This window comes from Eublepharis macularius, chromosome 15 (assembly GCF_028583425.1).
Source record: "Eublepharis macularius isolate TG4126 chromosome 15, MPM_Emac_v1.0, whole genome shotgun sequence".
Classification (NCBI taxonomy): domain Eukaryota; kingdom Metazoa; phylum Chordata; class Lepidosauria; order Squamata; family Eublepharidae; genus Eublepharis; species Eublepharis macularius.
The window spans coordinates 30,281,589-30,300,894 of record NC_072804.1 but is presented as its reverse complement, the minus strand read 5'-3'; the positions used below and the strand labels follow the sequence as shown (position 1 = coordinate 30,300,894).

Here is a 19,306-nt window from a genome sequence, read left to right as displayed (position 1 = left end):
AATTATCTGCTATCAGACAAATCCCAGACTATTACCATTAATGTTGCCAAAGTCTGTGCTGCTTGCTACATCACCTGAAAAGATCAGTTAAACTCCCTCAAGTTGGCTAATGGATGAGGCCTGTTTGTAAGTCCCGCTTGGGTATTTTAACATATTTACCTACCCTATATTTTAACTATTTATAGCTCACTGTACACTTTTAATCTATTTTATTACTGCCTGTTGGTTTTTAGATGTATGTTATACTGGCACGGTGCCATCATAATAAGATTTAATTACTAGAGAAGTGTGCCAGCTAGACTGGTTGCCGTAGCAATGGGGGCCAATTCCCACAGGGGTGGAAACTTTCTTGAAATCAGGAACTGGGAAGAAAACTGGGTTTGAGTCTTCAAGCTTACCTGAGGATGTCAGGAAGGCTCCCATACTATCATTTTGCAGAATGTGTAAAACAGGATTGTTTTACACATTTTTTCCAAGGGTTTTACAAGGAGGTCATTCTTACTTAATGTGGTAAAATGGAATTATGCAAAAGGGTACTTTTATACTGGGATTAGTTGGCCTTGGTTAGTAATTGGATGAGAGACCTCCAAAGAAGACTAGGGTAAGGTTGCAGCGGCAGGCAATGGCAAGTCTCTTGCTTTTGACAACTGTAACAGACTGTGACACTGAGAGATCTCTGTCTTTTGGTGCTACAGCTCTGAAGATGCCAGCCACAGCTGCTGGCGAAACGTCAGGACCATGTGCCAAGACCACGGCAATACAGCCCGGAAAACCCACAACAACCATCGTTCTCCGGCCGTGAAAGCCTTCGACAATACATCATAACAGGGATCGCTATAAGTCAGCTATGATTTCAAGGTAGTTTCCACCACCACCACCATAGTTGCAATTATATATATTGTACTGTTTTTATTATATTCTTTTGTAATTGGACTGAGAGGCCACCAGGGAAGACCAGGGTTGCTCTGCAGAGGCAGGGAATGGCAAACCACCTCTGCATGTCTTGTTTTGAAAACCCAGTGGGAGTTGCCGTAAGTCGGCTGTGACTTGATATCACAAAAAAAAGTGCAATTCAGTTTTAGTGCACTATTTATTGTATAATATTTGTCTTTAGTACATTGTTTTTATAATTCTGTAATCTGCCTCTTCAGTCTTAACAAGAAAGGTCGATGATAAAGGAAGTCATCTATTGAGGCATGAGCTTTCGTGAATCAGAGCACACTTGGCCAGATGCATGAAGTGTTGTCAGGTGGCAGATGCATACAGAGGCAACAAGCATTAACAGTAGGATCAAAAGATACAAGCTGTGACATCTCTATGCAAAAACCTAAACGGGTACAAGATAAGAACAGGGTGACCTGTTCCCAACAGCAGTTGTAGGAGATGCAACCCTGTCTTGCTAGTTTTGTAAGCCCTTGTTACTAAAGAAGAAGTTGCGGGCACTGGGTTAAAAGGCATTAATTTATCTGTGCAAAATATCACCAGTGGGCAGCATCCAAAACTTTAAAATGTCCACGGATCTTAAATGAAGCATTCCTCTCAGACAATTATTATTGTTCAAACAGGAGTCCTACCTAGATTGCACAAGCCGATTGTGTGATTTGGCATAGCCTTGTATTGTAGTTCTGTAATAAACTTGTGTTTGATTTTTTTTTTAAGTCTACACTTCTGAAAAGAGCGGAGCATGTTCAGATGTACATTGACCCATGAAACGGGGTCGTAAGGGACCCTGCTGCAGTTATTTACTGCCTTGTGCAAGCAGAAAGTTTTCATACAGTGGAAGCAGTTTAGTGCAACTCTCTCTTAAAAATTAAAATGAGTGGGGGGGATTCTGCTTGCATGAATGTATTTCCATGGCTCGAAAAGGGCCAGGGGATGCAGGCCATTGTGTTTACATACTCCGGAGCTTTGTAGACAGAAGTCACAAAATAGGCCTTCCGCTCGGTAGATCACATTTTTTCCATTCCTGTCTATCCTCTATCAGGATTTTGCTGAGAACATTCTTCACGGCAATTTACCAAGTAAGAGCCTTCAGTCTGCTGGTGTTGAAAGGTGTTGTGCGCGTTTGGACACTAATTTCCCAATGGGAAAGGGAAAGAAATGCAGAGTCCCGATCAAGTCCCAACTCAGTCCTGCAAATCCAGTAAGCGCTAACAGGCAAAGGGCTTTGAGTTTTTGTTTTGCTTTGCTTCCTTTTCTGCTTAAAGACACCGGAGGAAGGGGGGGGGGAAATGCATAAAGAGGTGTCAATCCAGCCCAGCCCCGCATCCGATTCCAAGCGTGCTCCAAAGAATCCAGTCGCCTCTTTTGGCCTGGCCAGAAGTTTCCCCTGGCAGAGCCGCCTGGCTCGGCGAGCGCACGAAGCGCGGGGTGCCTTCCGCCGCCTAGCACAGACAGGCCAGGCAGTCGGACGCGGCCGTTGCAGCGCCGGCCCGGGCCTTCGCTCCGAGAGGACTGACGTCTCTCTCTCTCTCTCTCCCCTCCCCGGAGCGGGAGGGCGGGCAGAAGGGAGGAAGGAGAGGCGGGCCCGGACGAGGCAGGAAAAAGTTTGCAAAGAGTTTCTTTTAAAAAAAGAACTGGAGGCGGCTCCAAGCGGCGTTCGGTGGCTGGCGACGGGCAGCATGGACGCCCTCAAGTCCGCCGGACGGGCCATCATCCGGAGCCCCAGCATCGCCAAGCAGAACTGGGGCAGCGGCAGGCACAAGAGTAAGTGAGGCCGAGCAAACGGAGGGCCCTCCCCGGGCGCGCAGATCGGCTCCCCCGCCTTCGAAGGACAGCTCGGGGGTTCCTCTCCAAGCGGCGCCTTTGCGCCCTGCGCGCCGGGAGAGCCGCTGTTGCGCCCTCCTCGGCTGCTTCCTGGGGGCGCAGGACTGCTCGCCGCGCAGGCCCGCTTCTTGTGGGGTGCCTGGGCTGAGGAGGGGGCGGCGCGCCGGAGGACGGCAGAAGTTTGAGAACTTCAGAGAAGAATGCGGAGAACGGCAATGTCAGCAAAGCAGGCTTTTTAAAGGAGCCGACTGCTTTTCTTCTACCTAAGGATGGGAAGGGCTGGAATCCAAGACCGTGTCTGGCTCGAGAGTGTCTGAGAGCCAAACTACAAGTGACGCCTGACACAGGTTGGACACTTGTCAGCTTCCCTCAAGTTTTGATGGGAAATGTAGGCAGCTTGGCGGAATGTTGGACAAGTGACAGTTGAAAAGTCCATTGGACAGCAGTCAGAGAGTCAAGCTGCAAGACCAGGATGCCTACATTTCCCATCAAAACTTGAGGGAAGCTGACAAGTGTCCAACCTGTGTCATTCGTCACTTGTAGCTTGGCTCTGAGTGAATGTTACCGAGTCAGAGTAATCCTAAGCAGGCCTACTCAAGTCTATTCAATGGGGACTTACTCCCGGGAAAGTTCTTAGGAACTCACTTGTTAGTCCATCGCGGTCCGTCCTGGCTGCTGTGACCTTTAGAGACTCGGCAGGGTCTGAGGTAAAGAAAAGCCTTTCTTAACCCCTGCCTTGGAATGTCGGGACTCGAACCCAGGGCTCTCCTACCATGCAAGACAGATGTTCTACTGCCAGGGCCAATGAAGGGAATAGCAGGGACCTTTGACCTGGGCCTCCAGTTTAGATGCTTGTTGGATTTTTGTTAGTATTTGATAAATTTTGCAACTTCTTTTTATGCCTAACGTGCTGTCATACACGTTATGTCATGTTAAAACTTTTATTATCACCAGAGGGCTCAAAAGCTGGAAACAGCCCAGGGCTCTCTGGTCCTCTAAAAGGGTCTACTAACTAAACCAGGGCCTCACCCTAAAACTGACGGTAGTCTGCAAAATGGGGAATTGTTTAAAAATATGTATTTCTATTATTTATAGTCTGCCTTTCTCCCTGAGACTCAAGGAGGATTACACAGTGTAAGTAAAGTAATGATCACCAATAGTTTTGTTTGGTGTGCTTCCCTGCTTTGAATAGGGAGCGGGTATTGAAACAAAAATGCGGATACTGGGATTCTACCCAGTCTGGCACAGGTGCTTCAAACACAAGTGTTGTTGGAGTCCATTGAAGGCCATACTGATATGAGGGGAAATCATAAGGTTGGATGCTGTGGAAGTGCCTCCTTCAAGCATCTTTCAAGGACACACAGCGTGTGACTGTCTTTCATTCATTTATAATTTGCGTATCCCAACTTTCTTCCAAGAATACCTGATTATATCCAGAGCAAAGTCCTGCTAACAGTCAAATACTGCTTAATCTGTCTTTTTAAAGCCCTAAAGGATCCCACCCTCTACCACATGCTCTGTTTCTCCGGGCATTGTGGAAGAGCCCTGCACGTAACACAGCCTTATGCCTCTTTTGAAAGTGGCCAGCGAGGAAGAAGCCCTCGGGCATCCCACCAAAGTGGGGTGGAGCTCAGAAGGCCTAGGGGTAATCATGTGTGTTGAGGGGGAAACAATAAAAAATAGCTGGTTATAAGAACGTCACAGGTGCAGGGCATCTTATAGGTGTGTTCATGCGTGACTACAGTTGGGAAAGAATGTTACCTTGATTGTTTTGGGTAGTAATGCAAGGGGAGGTGTGTGTGCCAGAGTGTCGGCTGTCTCCTGGAGGCTGCAACTTGGGTAGTTTTTAAAGTCACATAGTGCTTTTTGCTCACCGGCGCCTGGCTGCGCTCCTTGTGTGTGACATGCAGGTTGCTGTGCGGCTTGAGTCCTTTCAGTGGTGACTCTTCTGCGATAGAGTGTTGCAGAAAATTCTGGGGCATATTCTAGGGTGTAGGTTGTTGCTTGCTGGCCTGGTTAGAGAGATGTTACTGGTGCGGGCCATTATCTGGGGGAAGGGCTGGAACATGAAACTGTACTTATGGGTTTTCCTGCTCCAGGCCACCAATAGGTAATAGTATCCTTCCACTGGCTGGTCCCTCTGGGGCTCAGTCTTGATCCTATTGAAAGAAGAGTAGGTGACCTAGGTTTGGATGTACACAACGCTGAGTGGCCATGGAGCAGGCATGATGAGCAGGTTGGCAATAGTACCCAGGCTCCCCCAGTAATTTCTCAGGGCTCCTTGAGATGCAGTTTCAAAACCTATGATCCTGTGAACTCCTTCTTGATGTACATGAATGCCATTATTGGAGCCAGCTGAAACAACACGAAAGCTTTTGAGATGTCGAGAAGTTTTCAGCAGGTTGGGTGTTTAAGGGCGGCGGTATTTCAGAATGTGCCGTGGAGTTGGTATTGAGATGAAGGACAACAGTGGAAGAAGATGATTTGGGATGGATGCGACTGTGCTCTCTGGGCTGTTTTCACACTGCTTACCAGCCACAGAACATCGCACTGAGCTCCTGGAATGACAGTGTCTTCCTGGCGCAGTTTCGCACGAGAACTGTTCTCATGCGAATTTTGCACCAGGAAGACACTGTCGTTCCAGGAGCCTAGGTTTTCCTGCTCTTCCTCCATAATAATAATAATATTTGATTTATTTACCGCCCTTCAGGACAACTTAATGCCTACTCAGAGCGGTTTACAAAGTGTGTTATTGTTAGGTAATATTAGGTAATACTATTACTAGGTAATAGGGTTTCCACCAACTTTAATCTAATCATACCTCAATTTTGTTATGTTTTTCCTCTCTTCTTGGCTTTTTAAGGGGTCCCGAGACATTTGATTAACCTTCATGCTCTCAAATGGAGGCTGCCATCCCCTCTCTGAATGCTTTAAACCCGTGAAACCCAGTTTTTTAAATTCGGATCTGCAGGACATTCTCCAAAGAGAATATTTATTTATTTATTTATTTATTTTATCATATTTATATTCCGCCCTCCCCGCAAGCAGGCTCATCCAAGAGGTCTTACAACTAGAAATGTTTTTCTCCTTTACTTCCCCTCCTCTCTTTTAACCTTTTCACCCGGTCAGCAGCAGCAGTTAAGATGGAGCTTGGGCTGGGGTAGCTGTAGGCAAGCCCAGGGCACAGTTGACTGCCCTTGATGGAAAGAGGGCTGCTTTTTTGTTTCTGGCCACAAATGGAACATGCATGACTTTTGGTTTCCTTCGCGTCTCCACAGAATGGCCACCATTTGGTGGGAGTAGGCGAACCGTTGAGCCAGGTTCTTTCTGAAGCCGAGGGGATCTTGTTCTGATGTTAGAGGAACCTGGGAGAGCTTTGCTGCTGGGAAATCCTGAATGGATGAAATGGAATGAATGAATACGTCAACAAATGTGGCAGGCTTATTAACACACTCCAGTTTCTCAGACCATTTTTGGTTTTGGATTAGTTACTGTCCCGCTGATTTCGATGAAAGGAAACCTCATGACTTGTATGTGGGTGTGGGGGGTGGGGTGGGGAGGATAGAGCACAGGCTTGGCATGGAAAATCTCCCAAGCTCTCCTCCTTGACATCTTTAGTTAAAAGGATCTCTGGGAAAGAGTCCTTGGAAGCCTGTTGGAGCCTTGGGCTAGATTGTCGGAGTCTTTGTAAGACAGGTGTGTGTGTTTGTGTGTGTATATTTTTGTTATAGCCGAGACCAAGTGTTGAGTGGGAGAATCTCTGCATCCAACACCTGTTGTTTTGTAGGTGTCTGTACAATTTTCTTTTCTGCTCAGCTCCCAATTTTCAGTCAGTAAGAGCAGTTGAAGAACCAAAGTGGCCTGTGCTTCTGAAGGGACTTTGCTCCAAACCTGTTTTTTTTAATTAAATAGTTGCTTCCTGTGCTTGTTTTGCTCTGCCGTGGCTCCCACAGGAGTAATTTTTTACCCTGATCCCAAATGGCATTGTGGTACATTCATGCGCCGTCCAGCTTTTCCGTTGTTTTGCTGTGATTTTTCCCAAACCACCTTTGGGATGACATTTTTAGAAAGAGCACAGCCAATGCATATTTGTACTGTGCGAAGATGTGGGGTTTTTTTTTCCAGATCACACCCACATTAGTACCTTTTCTCTTGCCCCGGTCCCCCATAGCTATCAATGCCATCTCCCGGACCACTAGGAAGTACAGGGGGACTTTAAAAAAAAAAGGGGTAAGTCACATATAGCTTTACTGTTACGATGCTAAAGTGGTATATCAGTTATCATTTTTTAAAAACAAAGCTAGTTTCAGGTGGATGTTGGTCAGCAATAAAAGAGCAAGATTTGAGTCCAGTAGTACCTTAAAGACCAAAAAGATTTTCAGGGTATAAGCTTTCGCAGGTCAAAGCTCCCTCCAGTCAGCTTTTGAGGGTCAGCAGGGGTCATCTCATAGAAAAACAGCTGGAGGAACTCATTAGCATAACTCATTAGCATAACTCATTAGCATATGCCACACCCCCTGACATCACCTATCCTGGTTGTTTTGGACCCAATCCTGGCCATTCAGGGCTGAAATTGGGCTCAAAGTGGCAAAAAGGGGCTGAAAATGGCCAAAAAGGGGCCCAAAATGGTCAGGATCGGGCCACTGCTGAGTGGGAGAGAGATCCACAACCTGTCCGAGGCCCGATCCAGGCTGTTTCGGCCCCAGGCCAAAATGGGCCCATAATGGCTGAGGGTCAGGTGGGCGGGGCCACTTGTCATGTGACCTCTTGGGGGACCTGCTGGAACTGTGTTCCTGCGCATTCTCCCTCAAAATGAGCCCTGAGGGTCAGAGCTTCCTTTGTCATTTTTTTAAAACAAAAAAGTCCTGAAGTGAGGCAGGAAAGGGACAGAGCTGCCCATGTGGTCATTCCATTCCCATGACAAATGCCTCTGTATTTGCAGCAGCAAAGAGAGCCACGTGAAGAACTGTTGTGTGTAAGCATCTGTAATTGCTATTTTTCCAGAAGGTTCTCTATCTCACTTCCAGTTTATTATGAAAGTAGGAAAAATGAGGAGGCTTCTGTAGAAAATAAGAGGATCTAGAGGCAAAGGTGAAAAACTATGTGGGGTAGTAGTTAGAGGGCTGGGCTAAGACTAGAGAGCCAGGTTCAAATCCCTACTCTGTTGAGAAGCTCATTGGGTGACCTTGGGCCTACCTCACAGTGTTGTGGAGAGGATAAAATAGAGGCGGGGAAACCAGGAAATACCACCTTAACAGGTACAACTTGTCCCCATCCTCCAAAATTGCTAAACTTATTGTAGTTAATTGACTACCTAATTGGTATGATAATTAGTTTATCCCTTCCTCAGGCCACACATGCAGTTATTTTAAAGATGTGTGGTGATTTACTACATACTTAGGGACTGTCTTAGGAGCTCTTAAATCCTATTTTAATTGCCTTCCCCCCTTTTGACACAATTTGTCACTCTAAACCAGAACCAGCATCATCCTCCCAAAGTGTGCCCTGTGCACAGTGCCACTTGTAGTATGCCGCTCTGTAGCCAAGTCTGCATGGGTTAATTCCACCAGTTTCGTTCCCATACTGCAGCGTTTTTTTAGTGACCATCTGCACCAGATTTGCTGCCATGAGTAGTCACTCCAGCTACTATGTGGCTTTTCTCTGGCTTTCCTGGGAGTGCTTATACTATGACTTTTTAAAAAAAAAATCCACTTTGCGGTAGGCTGCTTCCTTGTGCATATACTTTATTCCGTGTTTGGTGTTCCACTCTCTTCTCCCCTCTCTCGCCTCCTGCCAGCCCACTGCATTGTGATTGGCTACTCTCATCTAGCCAGCCACTCCCCCTCCCCTCCTTCCCATTCTTCCCTGCGCCCCTCTTTTCTCTTTTTTTAAAATTGTTTTTTAAGTCCAGCGCAGGATAAGTGAAAAGCTGGATTGAAAGCACAAGGGGAAAATTCCCTTTTAATTCTTTTTGCTTTGGCACAGGTGGGAATATTGTATAGGGGGCTAAATATCTGGGTATCAAAAAGAAAGATTTTAATATTGAGTTTTAGAGTGGTGCAAATGGCCCCATACAAGCCAATTCCATGCCTTTGGGCCTGATTTCAGGGAAAATGCGGAGTTATGTCCCCAGTGCAGAAGAGACTTGTATGTTGCATGCAAAGAATAGAAATATTTTAACAATGCCTAGAAACTTCTGGGAAAATAAGTAACTATAAAGCATTTTTATATCTCTGAAAAATTTGGCACTACAATTTTTTTTTATCAACAACTCTCCATATATCAAATGATGACAGTCTTGTAGAAGCTAACATGGGCGTGACAATACAATTCAGGAAAGCTCCTCTTTTGCACCTCAAAGGGACTAATTCTCTCACACTACAGGTGAGTTAATGAACCTGAGTGTGGGCAGCTTGGTGAGTTCACATGATCAAATGCTGCTCCAGAGAAAAAGTCCTTGCACCTAGAAAACTAGCATGCCAGGGAAAAGGGTCCTGGCCTAGCCTTCCCCCTGGTAGGCCAGTTTTTTCTGTGTTTGTGTGCGATGCGCATGCATGTGTGTATTTCATTCTGCTGAGCCCAACCTGTAGCTGGATGTGCTGCTCACAAGCTGAACTTGAGCCGTTAATGCCATGCTGCTTCAAAAAAGGTGAATGTGATTTTAGGCTGGGGTAATAAGAGCAGAGTATACAAAGCCATGAGAAGAAATAGTTTCACTCTGCTCTGTGCTAGTAGATCTCACCTGGAATCTCGTGTCCAGTTCTGGGCACAACCATCTTTTAAGAAAGATGTTGACAAATTGGAACGGGTTTGGAGGAGGACAACAAAGATGATCAGAGAGAAGTGAAGACATGAACACCTGAAGGGCTGTCTCATGAAACAGGGCAAAGTCATGCTCTTCTCCAGATGGCAGTACTATATATAGAGGGCTTAAGTTACGAGAAGGTAGACATTGGTTGAACTGTAGGAGAAATTTCTTAACAGTAAGAGTGCCCAGCAATAATCCAGGCTCTCCATGCCAAGGCTGGGCGGCCATCGGTTGGGAAGCCAGCTCTGGATTTCCTGCGTTGGACTAGACGACCCCTGAGGCTTCTCTCGGTTCTAGGAAACTGTGCTGTGTGCAAGAAGAAGAAGAAGTGCCATACATCTGCTGTTCCTTGCCTTGATGTGTGGCATTCTCTAAGGGATCTCTTGCCGTCCTGCATTTGGCTGTAAATAGCCTGTGCAAATGAAACGGTATGAACAGTGCTTAGCTTTAAATAGCAGAGTGTTCAGAGTGCTTAAGCATATTGGATCAATTGTCAGTCTCCCTCATCATCTTGTTTCCAGTGTGTTGGAGGACGCTCATAAGCAGGAGCTGGAAGGCAACAGCTTCCACCTTTTCTTTTGCCCTCAGCATCTGGGGCTGAGGTGTACTGCCTCTGGCCATGGAAGTTCTGAATAGCCATCCTGGCTGCTGGCTGTCGATAGACATGTTCTCCATGATAGACCGATCCATCATGAATTTGGCAAATCCATTTTGAAGCTGTCTAAGCTAGTGGGTACTGCTGCATCTTGTAGTAACGAATTGTGTAAATAATTGTAAAGATTGCAGAGCTGAATTAAACTTCACATACAACAGCCCCGTAAGGCAGGACAGTGCTGTTATTTCTATAGAGCAGATTGGTGTGGGAAAGAGAGGCATGTGTTTTGTGGTAGAGGCGAGAGATGAATCAGAGACTTGGCAGCTGACGGCTTACCACCACGATGAAAGCAATGGGCTTAGACAGGAGTAACTCTTCTTAGGATTGCCACATTTTGAGTTTTTCTAAGGAGTCTTGGTTCAATGGCAGAGTATCTGCTTTGCAATCAGAAGGCCCCAGATTCGGTCCCTGGCATCTTCAGTTAAAAGGCTAAGAGTCTCTCTACACAAGACGTCTTACACGGGGATGCTCAAGTCAAGGGTCTGACCTCAGTCATAACAACTACGCTTCTATACTGCTTTTCGAGGCAAATTAGTGCCTCACCCAGAGCGGTGAACAAGTTACTATCATTATTATCCCCACAATACTGCTGAGGAGTGGCTTACCCAAGGCCACCTACTGAGCTCATGGCAGTAGTGGGATTCGAACCAGTAGAGTGCTGATTCGCAGCCGAACCACTGTGCTACAGCAGCCTCCTGTGAGTTCCTGGGACTCTTCTGCTTTCTTGGATGTTTTGCTAGCAAAGCCATGTTGCTTTCTCTCTCCTCTTGTTGGAAACAGGTTTTAAAATACCCTCCCCCCTATTAAAAGGTGAAAATAGAATGCAAATTGCTTTGCCGGCTATGTATTGAGTGGCCTCATTATCCTGTTGGCTTGGGTGTCAGAGCAATGGGATGTGTTAATTTAAGTACACTGGCTTAGATCTGCAAGTCTCAGGGCTTAAAGCTCATGAAGCCACAGCACGAGGCTGCTGGGAATGGACCTGCTTTGGGTTCCTTCTTGCGAAGATGCAAAAAAGAGCAATGCTAAGCAAACAAACCTTCTCTCCAGTTGTACTTCACAACCAGCAATTCACAACTTTCCCCCCACTTGACATTCTCATTTGAACAGCCGAGCAATTGATACATTCCCATAGAGGGTCCATCCTTCTCAAAGCTGAACTGAAAAATCCTATCACTTCTTCATCCCGCCTTTCTTCCAAGGATATCAGGACAAAGTGTGTGAGGCTTATCCAATTCTTCCCTGGCAAGCCCTGCAAGTTACAGTATTTACTCAAATGCAAGACCAGTTTTTTCCCATCAGCTTTGCCCCCCCAAAAAGGAGGGGGTCATCATACACCACATGCACGTTACAGTTACGTCCAGTAATAATTTGTGCATGTGTAACATTTTTTAAAATGGTTATCTTCCTTTTGAGTAAATATGGTAGGCTAGGGTCAGCATGGGTGACTTATTGAAGACTACTTTGTGAACTTTTCTGGCTGAGCAAGGAATTATTTTTTTAAAAAAATACATACTGCAGATTGTCAACTGAAGCTTCCAAGGTGGCTTAAACAACACAAACTAGCTAAAAGCACATAAAATGGATACATACGATGCTAGCTTGCTTTTCATACATGCACCTTTTCATGCAGCCTCATGTTCTGTATCCCCTGTCCGTGGTTGCAACTTGCTTCTGTAGGAAAGGTTGTAGTTGGCACACCAGCTGAAGTTGGGAAAGACTCTGACTGCTGCTCAGGAGAATTGAACCCAGGTGTTCCCAGTTAAACATCCTACCCACTACACTGTATTAGAAAGAAGACAGGCAGCATTCAGGCATCCCTCTGCTGTGCTTGGATGCAGAACCAGCCGAGAATCTCCTTCCCCCACATTGTACGTTTTATAACTGAAAAATGGGATAAAAATGTAATTGACTGGGAGATGTGTTGATTCCTATAAGTTTGATCCTTGCAACCCTCCTGTGCTTCTTTAAATAGTCATTTCCATGTTGGTTCTAGAAGATGTTCAGGGTGATGGCACAAGAACTTTTAAAAATATATATGTGAATGCAGTCAAATAGCATAAGACATCCAGTAAATAATGCGATAGGACTAGGATTACAAAATTGGAAGATAATTTAAATAAAAAAACATCTAAGAAGTGACCTGCCGTAAACAGTGCAGAAAATGGATTACAACAAGCAAGAAATGCAGTAAAAGCAAGGTGACACATGCAATAAACCGAGCAATCAGCTGCAATCTTAGTCGTTTATTAAAAAAAAGTCCTTCTTGAACTCTCCCATCATACAAGAGCCCTATTATATTACTTTATATTATAGGCTTTGAGTGATACAGAATCTTCCTTGTGCGAAGAAGAAGACATAAGGGAAAAGTCGGTGTTGCAAATGCAAAATATTTGGGGGGGGGGGGTTTCGAGCAGACAGCTCTCTCTAGGCAGCTGAACAATATTGTCCCTGTTCTGCCCACTGAAGAATTCTGTGTAACTCTCAAAAACTGCCCTCCTCCTCTGCCAAGGTAGGTAGTTGTCACCAGACTTTCAGCAAGTAGAAGAACTGAGCTTTTTCTGTTTGAAAGCTTCTTAGCTGCCTGTGGAGCCAGAGTAGCACAGGCATGCCATATTCCCTCGTCATCAAATTTATGCTCTAGCAATTCAGGACAAGTCCGTGAATTCCTCCACACCTCTTCTTGTGCTCAGCCTAGCTTGTTAACAAGCTTTGTATAGCAGCCATAATTGAATGCCACAAACTACTTTTACGGTAACTTTGGGAGCCTTGGGGGCAAGTAGAGGTTTATGGAGAAGTAAAGATCACATCGGGTCATCTATTCCAGTGACAGCCAGCATCCCTGGCCATCTGCTGGACCATTCTTTGTTCTGATTTTTTTGCCAGGAGAGCTTGGGAGGGGTGACAGCTTTGCATGCCGAAGGTCCTCGGTTTCAACTTCCAGCATTACCAGTTAAAAGAATTCTGATAGGTGATGATCTGCGTCCAAAGACCACTTGTTGGCTGCCTGTGGTGTTGCTTAACTTCCTGTTCTAAGAAGAAATGCCTCTAGCCTCTTCAATAAATATCTCTCTGCTTTGGATTAAGCCCTGTTGTGAGAAAAGAAGGGTGGAATTAGGTGCTCTTAGATACACAGAATTAAAATACCTGGTCCAACTAGTAATATTAAGTGCAAAGGGATTTCTGGGGAAGAATCCCAAATATGTTATAGCAAGTCAGTGCGTTTTAATCTGTTGCAGAGATGCATGTGTTTTTTTTGTTGCTGTTTTACCAGTGGTTTCTTTTTTATACAGACATGCAATCTATTCTAATTTTCCAGAGCCTGGTTTTTCAAGCAGGTAATATCAAGAGGCTTGGCTTATGACTAAACCTAGTTTGCGAGTGAACTGTGTGGGTCTTTTAAACGACTAAATGGCTCCAAACTCTGAATCCAGAAATTGTAGCTTTGCATGTGGGATGCTGTGTCAGCATTCACAGAAGGAATTTTAAGTAGCTGTTCAACTTGGTCAGATGAACTTTGTCTCTCAAATGTTGAGTTGCCATTATACTCTTCTCTAACAATATAAAAATGTCGTTAAACCTCCACTTGTCTAAACAAAACATACAAAATTAAGACAGTCTGTTTGGCTCACGGCATTCTTTTTGCTTTAGATGAGGCAAGGGTCACACAATCACTTGGCAGGTAGGGAGAAGCAGAATATAAAAAACAATAATTTATAGAGTGCTTTTCTTGAGAGTGCCAAAATATTTTGCGTCACTCAGTCATCTTTACAAACGTCCTGCACTGTACAAGTTTGGTCTTGCTTGGGGCCAAACGATACATTATTCTGGGAGTGCTATAATGGGCCTCTCAACTTAAAAAAATAATGGGCTGTTAGTTTGATCGTAAAAGGAGTGTGGGGGCTGCTGTTAAAGGCACAGAAGCAGAAGCCAGGGGAAAACATGGGCAATGTTTGACGCAGGAGAAATAAAATGGGGGGATGTGGGTAACTAGGGTTGCCAGCTCTGCTTTTGGGGCCAAATGCAGAGAATCACGAGAAGAGATAGCAGTAGAGAACAACGGGGCTTTTTTTCAGCGGGAATGCAGTGGAACGGAGTTCCAGAACCTCTTGAAAATGGTCACGTGGCTGGTGGCCCCACCCCCTGATCTCCAGACAGAGGGGAGTTGAGATTGCCCTCCGCTCCACTCAGCAGTGCAGAGGGCCATCTCAACTCCCCTCTGTCTGGAGATCAGGGGGTGGGGCCACCAGCCATGTGACCATTTTCTCTGAGGGCAACCCACTGAGTTCCACCACCTATTTTTCCAGAAAAAAAGCCCTGGAGAACAATAATCGTGACAACTAAGTGTAGTTTGAATGGGAGTTTCTGAATATTGAAAATAACGTCGGTGAGATAACCATCTTTGAAAAAGACCCTGAAACGGGACCCCCCAAATGAACCGGTCTGCCCGTTAAATGGTATAAATTCCAACCTGCATGTACTTGGACCTATACTTGAAGTTGGTTGCTATGAACTTTTTGAGTGATCCTAAGGAATACTAATGGACTTTAAAAGCATCAACTGTTTATAGGTAGTGTCACCATTGCTTTGCACTAGCACTTTATGTATAGGTCTGTATATGAAGACTGTGTGGATTGATACATATTGAATGGCAAACTATTCAGTAACAAGAATATTTTTGCAATTGTTTATATTTGTTAAGTTGTCACGATTATTGTTCTCCATTGCTAGCTCTGCTTTTGGGGGCAGAATGTGAGGAAGGGGAGTGTCGCTGATGAGGTGACAACATCACTTCTAGGTCATCACCCAGAAGTGACGCACTGTGTAAGTGACACTGGTCCTAAAGTGTTGTGGACGTGGCAACTGGAATTGATGTTGCCCTGTCTGTGACTCCCCCGCGCCCTGGTTTTCTCTTGCTGCTAAATTTTGCAAAAACTGGCAAAGTTGGAAGATTGCCAGCTGTGGGCAGGCAGCTAGCAGCTGTATTGGTAACCCTAGACCCGACTCGTGCTTACAGAAAGATGATTCTGGTTTTATTTTTATTTATCAATTGTCCCTCTCTTTTAAAATTCAGAAATGTGGCACAGAAGTTGCTGAAAGTGTTTTTTGGAACGTCCCCAGAAACTATGGAGTTGGAGTTGCGGAAACAATGCCTGAAGAAACCACTTGGGGGTTTGCTGCGCTGTGGTTGGAAACGGTCCCTGCTTATCAGGAATCTTAAGCTTGCAAACTGCCCAACCCAGAGCTAGCAATCCCTGACCCCAAGAAGGAGGCTGCATTGTTGATAGAAACAATGATGCCTGCTGAAATAAAATTGAACAACCATGCAATATTGCAGGGTAATTGGCTGCTGACCTTTAACGCAAGGCCTAGCGGTGTTTGCTCATTCACTAGCATCCTTAAAGCTTCCCTTTCGGTGTGGATTGGGGAGAGACAAGATAAGATCTTCACAATCAAAACACACCTGTCTTTTTGTTGGCTCGCGACATTTATTTTTCCAGACCTTGAATTTGAAAAGTTTCCAGGCTGAATTGCAGGGAATCTTTTTACATGCCTCGAGTATGTATTGGTTTGTTTCCGCTATCTTGTCTCCCCCCACCCACCCGCCATGTGTCTTTCTGCAAGTAGAGTTGCCAGCTCCAGGTTGAGAAATTTCTGGAAATTGGTGCGGGAAGAGGAGTCTGGAGAAGGGGAGGTTTGGGGAGGGGCTGGAGCTCAGCAAGTTATAATGTAATACAGTCCATCCTCCAAAGCAGCCATTTTCTCCAGGGGAACTCATCTCTATGGCCTGGAGATCAGTTGTAATTCTGGGAGATCTCCAGCCACCACCTGGATGTTGGCAACCCTAGATGCAAGTCCCGCAGTACATTTGGAAGGTTGGTCAGCAGCAGTGGAAAGTTAAATTAAACAGAAGTTTGCTGGCACCTTAAAAGCCCATGTGAGCATTCATGATGAGTCAGAGCTCACTTCCTCAGATGTAGAACATCCATAGCATTTTAAGTGTATGTTGGAATAAATTGTGTTAGACTTTAGGGTACCAGTGGACTCTTGTTTCTCTGGTATTATTATAACAGACAAGCTGTCTGTCAAGAGTTGGCCCCCAAGTGAGTTGACTGCCTCAGACTGGTGAATTTGGGGTGGAAGATGGGGTTGGAGGGGTATGCGCTGTAGGGACGCTCGGGCACTGCCCAGTGGCATAGTTAATTTCATTGGGGCTTGTGCATTCCAGTGAATTGCCTTCTGGGTTAATTTGAGAGCACAAGCGCCATTACAGTTTTCCACTCCAACTCGCAAAAACATGTGCCTTGATCTGGGAAAAATTGGAAACAACTGTTAGTCTAGTTTTGTGTCGGTCCTGGTTTATACAGGAAGCAGAATGGTGGTTAGATGGGACTGCATCACTTAATTAAGGTTGCTGAGTAGAGAGCAATGCACTTTAAATTAATACTTCCTCCCTTTTTTTATCTTGCATATTTCTGATAAAGTTTTTCTTATACACAATTTCCCCCTACCACAAGAAATTCCAGAAATAATTCCCAGGATTATCTCTGTTTTGCAGTTTAGATGTATGTAAGTGTTCTTTGCAGAACTTTGTTTCTTGCATTAAAGAGGCAAGGGGAAAGTTCGTTCACCCATTCAGGATTAAGGTTCTCTCATCTTGGGTTGATGTATCATGGGTGGTTATGCTTTCTTTGGGTGAACAAAGAAAGCCAAGGTACTTTGGTTCCTCTTCCCTGCTGACTTGTCTTGGGTTATACAAGGTCATTGCCTTTCTATAGGAGGGCAAAATTCCTCCCACCAGAAGAGATAACAACCCTGCCATTGTTCCCAAAGATCACTTCCCATGATCTAGAAAAGATGGATCGGGAGGCCAAGTTCTTGCCAGCGGGTTGCTGACTCTTTTTTTCAACTCACTTCAATCCTTCAATGTATAAACAAATCCCAGATGGAAGTAATTTAAAGGGGACTTGCTATCTTTTTCATAACTGATTCTTACATAGAACAGGCCTGTCATCCTTCAAGTGCATCCTACATAACATGTCGTCTATTGATCTCTGAATTGCTTGCTAATCTTTCTGCCTCCATCAAAACTGGCAAGTTTGGGAGTCGCATCGCAACATGTTCTGGTGACTAGAATGCTTGTCAACACACAGATCCATCTGTGAAGTGCGTTCGGCTCGGGGTACCGCAGCACAAGCTAACTGGTCTCTTGGGATGCTCTGGCAAGGTTGAGTAAATGAACAGCTGTGGTTGTAGCAAGTAGCTTGAGCCTGTTTGCTTTTGTGGGAGGATTCATTAAGTTTGCCCTGTTGTAGGCATTTCATAATTCTTTCTCATAAGGTCTAACAATACGTTACATTTTCCCCAGACACGTCTCCAGGTCCGGTGGAGAGCTGTGTCCAGCTCTTCTTGAGCCTGTGCAGGTCCAGTGTGAATTAGGACCATGGCACACAGATAGAGACAGCTTAGTTCCTCTCCCCATGCCATTTTCCTGATCTCAGCCCCTGGGGTACTGTTTGCCCCATTGTGGAAATGTAGCTCATCAGAAGATACCCCTCGGAAAATATAGCATGTAGTGTGGGCCCATAATGTTTTCTACTAAATTAACATGCAGGTACAACCAACCAGCTATACAGGGCAAGACCTTCTTTGTAAAGTTGCCTTGGTTATAGAGTTCATCCCCTCCACATCCCTCTCCTTGGCACCAAACCTCTCAATTTTTTGACGCCGGATAAAAAACCTGGGTGTTTGCTCAGGCTTTTCCCGTTAACTGGAGTGTGTGTGTGATTTTTAAAATTTTGGTTTATCCTGGTAGTTCTACTTGTTTCTTGCAGCTTCTCATTCTGTGTAGTTTTTATTGCTGCAGGATTTGATTTGATCCAGTACAGCTGTGTTTATTGAATTGGTACTGAACAATTATAATTTTTTAAAACCTGTATGTTAATGATGTTTCTTCTGATTTGATTCCCCCCGCCCCAAATTAGTTAAATAAATGTCGAAGCCTGGTTCTTGGCATTCTGTCATGCAGTCTAGTATGACCCAGAGACAGAACAGAACCTAGAGTGAGGCTATGCAGATATAAGCCATTTTGGATGGGACCACTGAGAGAAAGCTTAACACATGCACACGTGCGCACATGCTTGTGCTCACGTGGCATAGTGAACTTGATAGAGTTCAGCTGCCCCATTCAGGTATCAAGATAAACCGCTGTTTGCCTGTGACTGACAAGAACACATTAGCATACTCACACACCCCTTCCACTGCCCACACATTGAAGTGTGATTAAAGATCAAAGACTTCCTTGTTTTGGATTTTGCTGTTGCTACTCTTTGTGTGTGTGTGTGTCCGCTGTGATGTTCCCACCCAAGTAACAGACAGGAACCCCTGAGCTACTTGTGGCACCTCTAGAGTCAGCAGCATGGGAGAAGGCAACAAAAATGGTTTGTGCCCATCTTCCGTTGCCCAGATTTGCTGCTGCCACATGGGTGTAAGGCAGCGCCACTGATATCTGTTCTGGGCCAGACACACTGGGAGCAATCGAACCCTCATCTCTTCCCTCCCCATTGTTTGTCACCACACAAACATCTTCACCAGTAGATGTTCCTTTTTCGCCCACAGCACTCAAACCCACAGCACACAAGCCTTTTCGGCCCTGGCTCTGACCTGGTAGAACTCTCTGTCCACTGAAACTAGAGCCAGGCCAGATTTGTTATCTTTCCACTAGGCTTGTAAGACAGAGGGCCAAGCTACAAGTGATGAATGTCACAGGTTGTATACTTGTCAGCTTCCCTCAAGTTTTGATGGGAAATGTAGGCATCCTGGTCTTGCAGTTTGGCTCTCCGACTGCTGTCCAATGGACATTTCAACTGTCACTTGTCCAACATTCCGCCAAGCTGCCTACATTTCCCATCAAAACTTGAGGGAAGCTGACAAGTGTCCAACCTGTGTCATTCATCACTTATAGTTTGGCCCAGAGATGTTCCGCCAGGCATATGGTTGAGGCTGGGCTAGGCCTCCGCCAGCCTTGTAGGAAGGGGAAGGTGAATGATTGATTTTTAAATTCCCCCATTAGACCT

The 19,306-nt window shown here is 45.3% G+C and overlaps 1 protein-coding gene across 2 annotated transcripts in view; it reads left to right on the top strand.

Moving 5' to 3' along the window:
• Window positions 1–2,536: 2,536 nt before the first annotated feature.
• LDLRAP1 (low density lipoprotein receptor adaptor protein 1) overlaps window positions 2,537–19,306 on the top strand; it is an 86,433-nt gene continuing 69,663 nt past the window's right edge. For both annotated transcript variants that reach the window (XM_054999625.1, XM_054999626.1), the window contains exon 1: window positions 2,537–2,706. In XM_054999625.1, coding sequence (XP_054855600.1) covers window positions 2,622–2,706 — 85 coding nt within the window. In that variant the 5' untranslated portion in view covers window positions 2,537–2,621. The remainder of the gene's footprint in view (window positions 2,707–19,306) is intronic.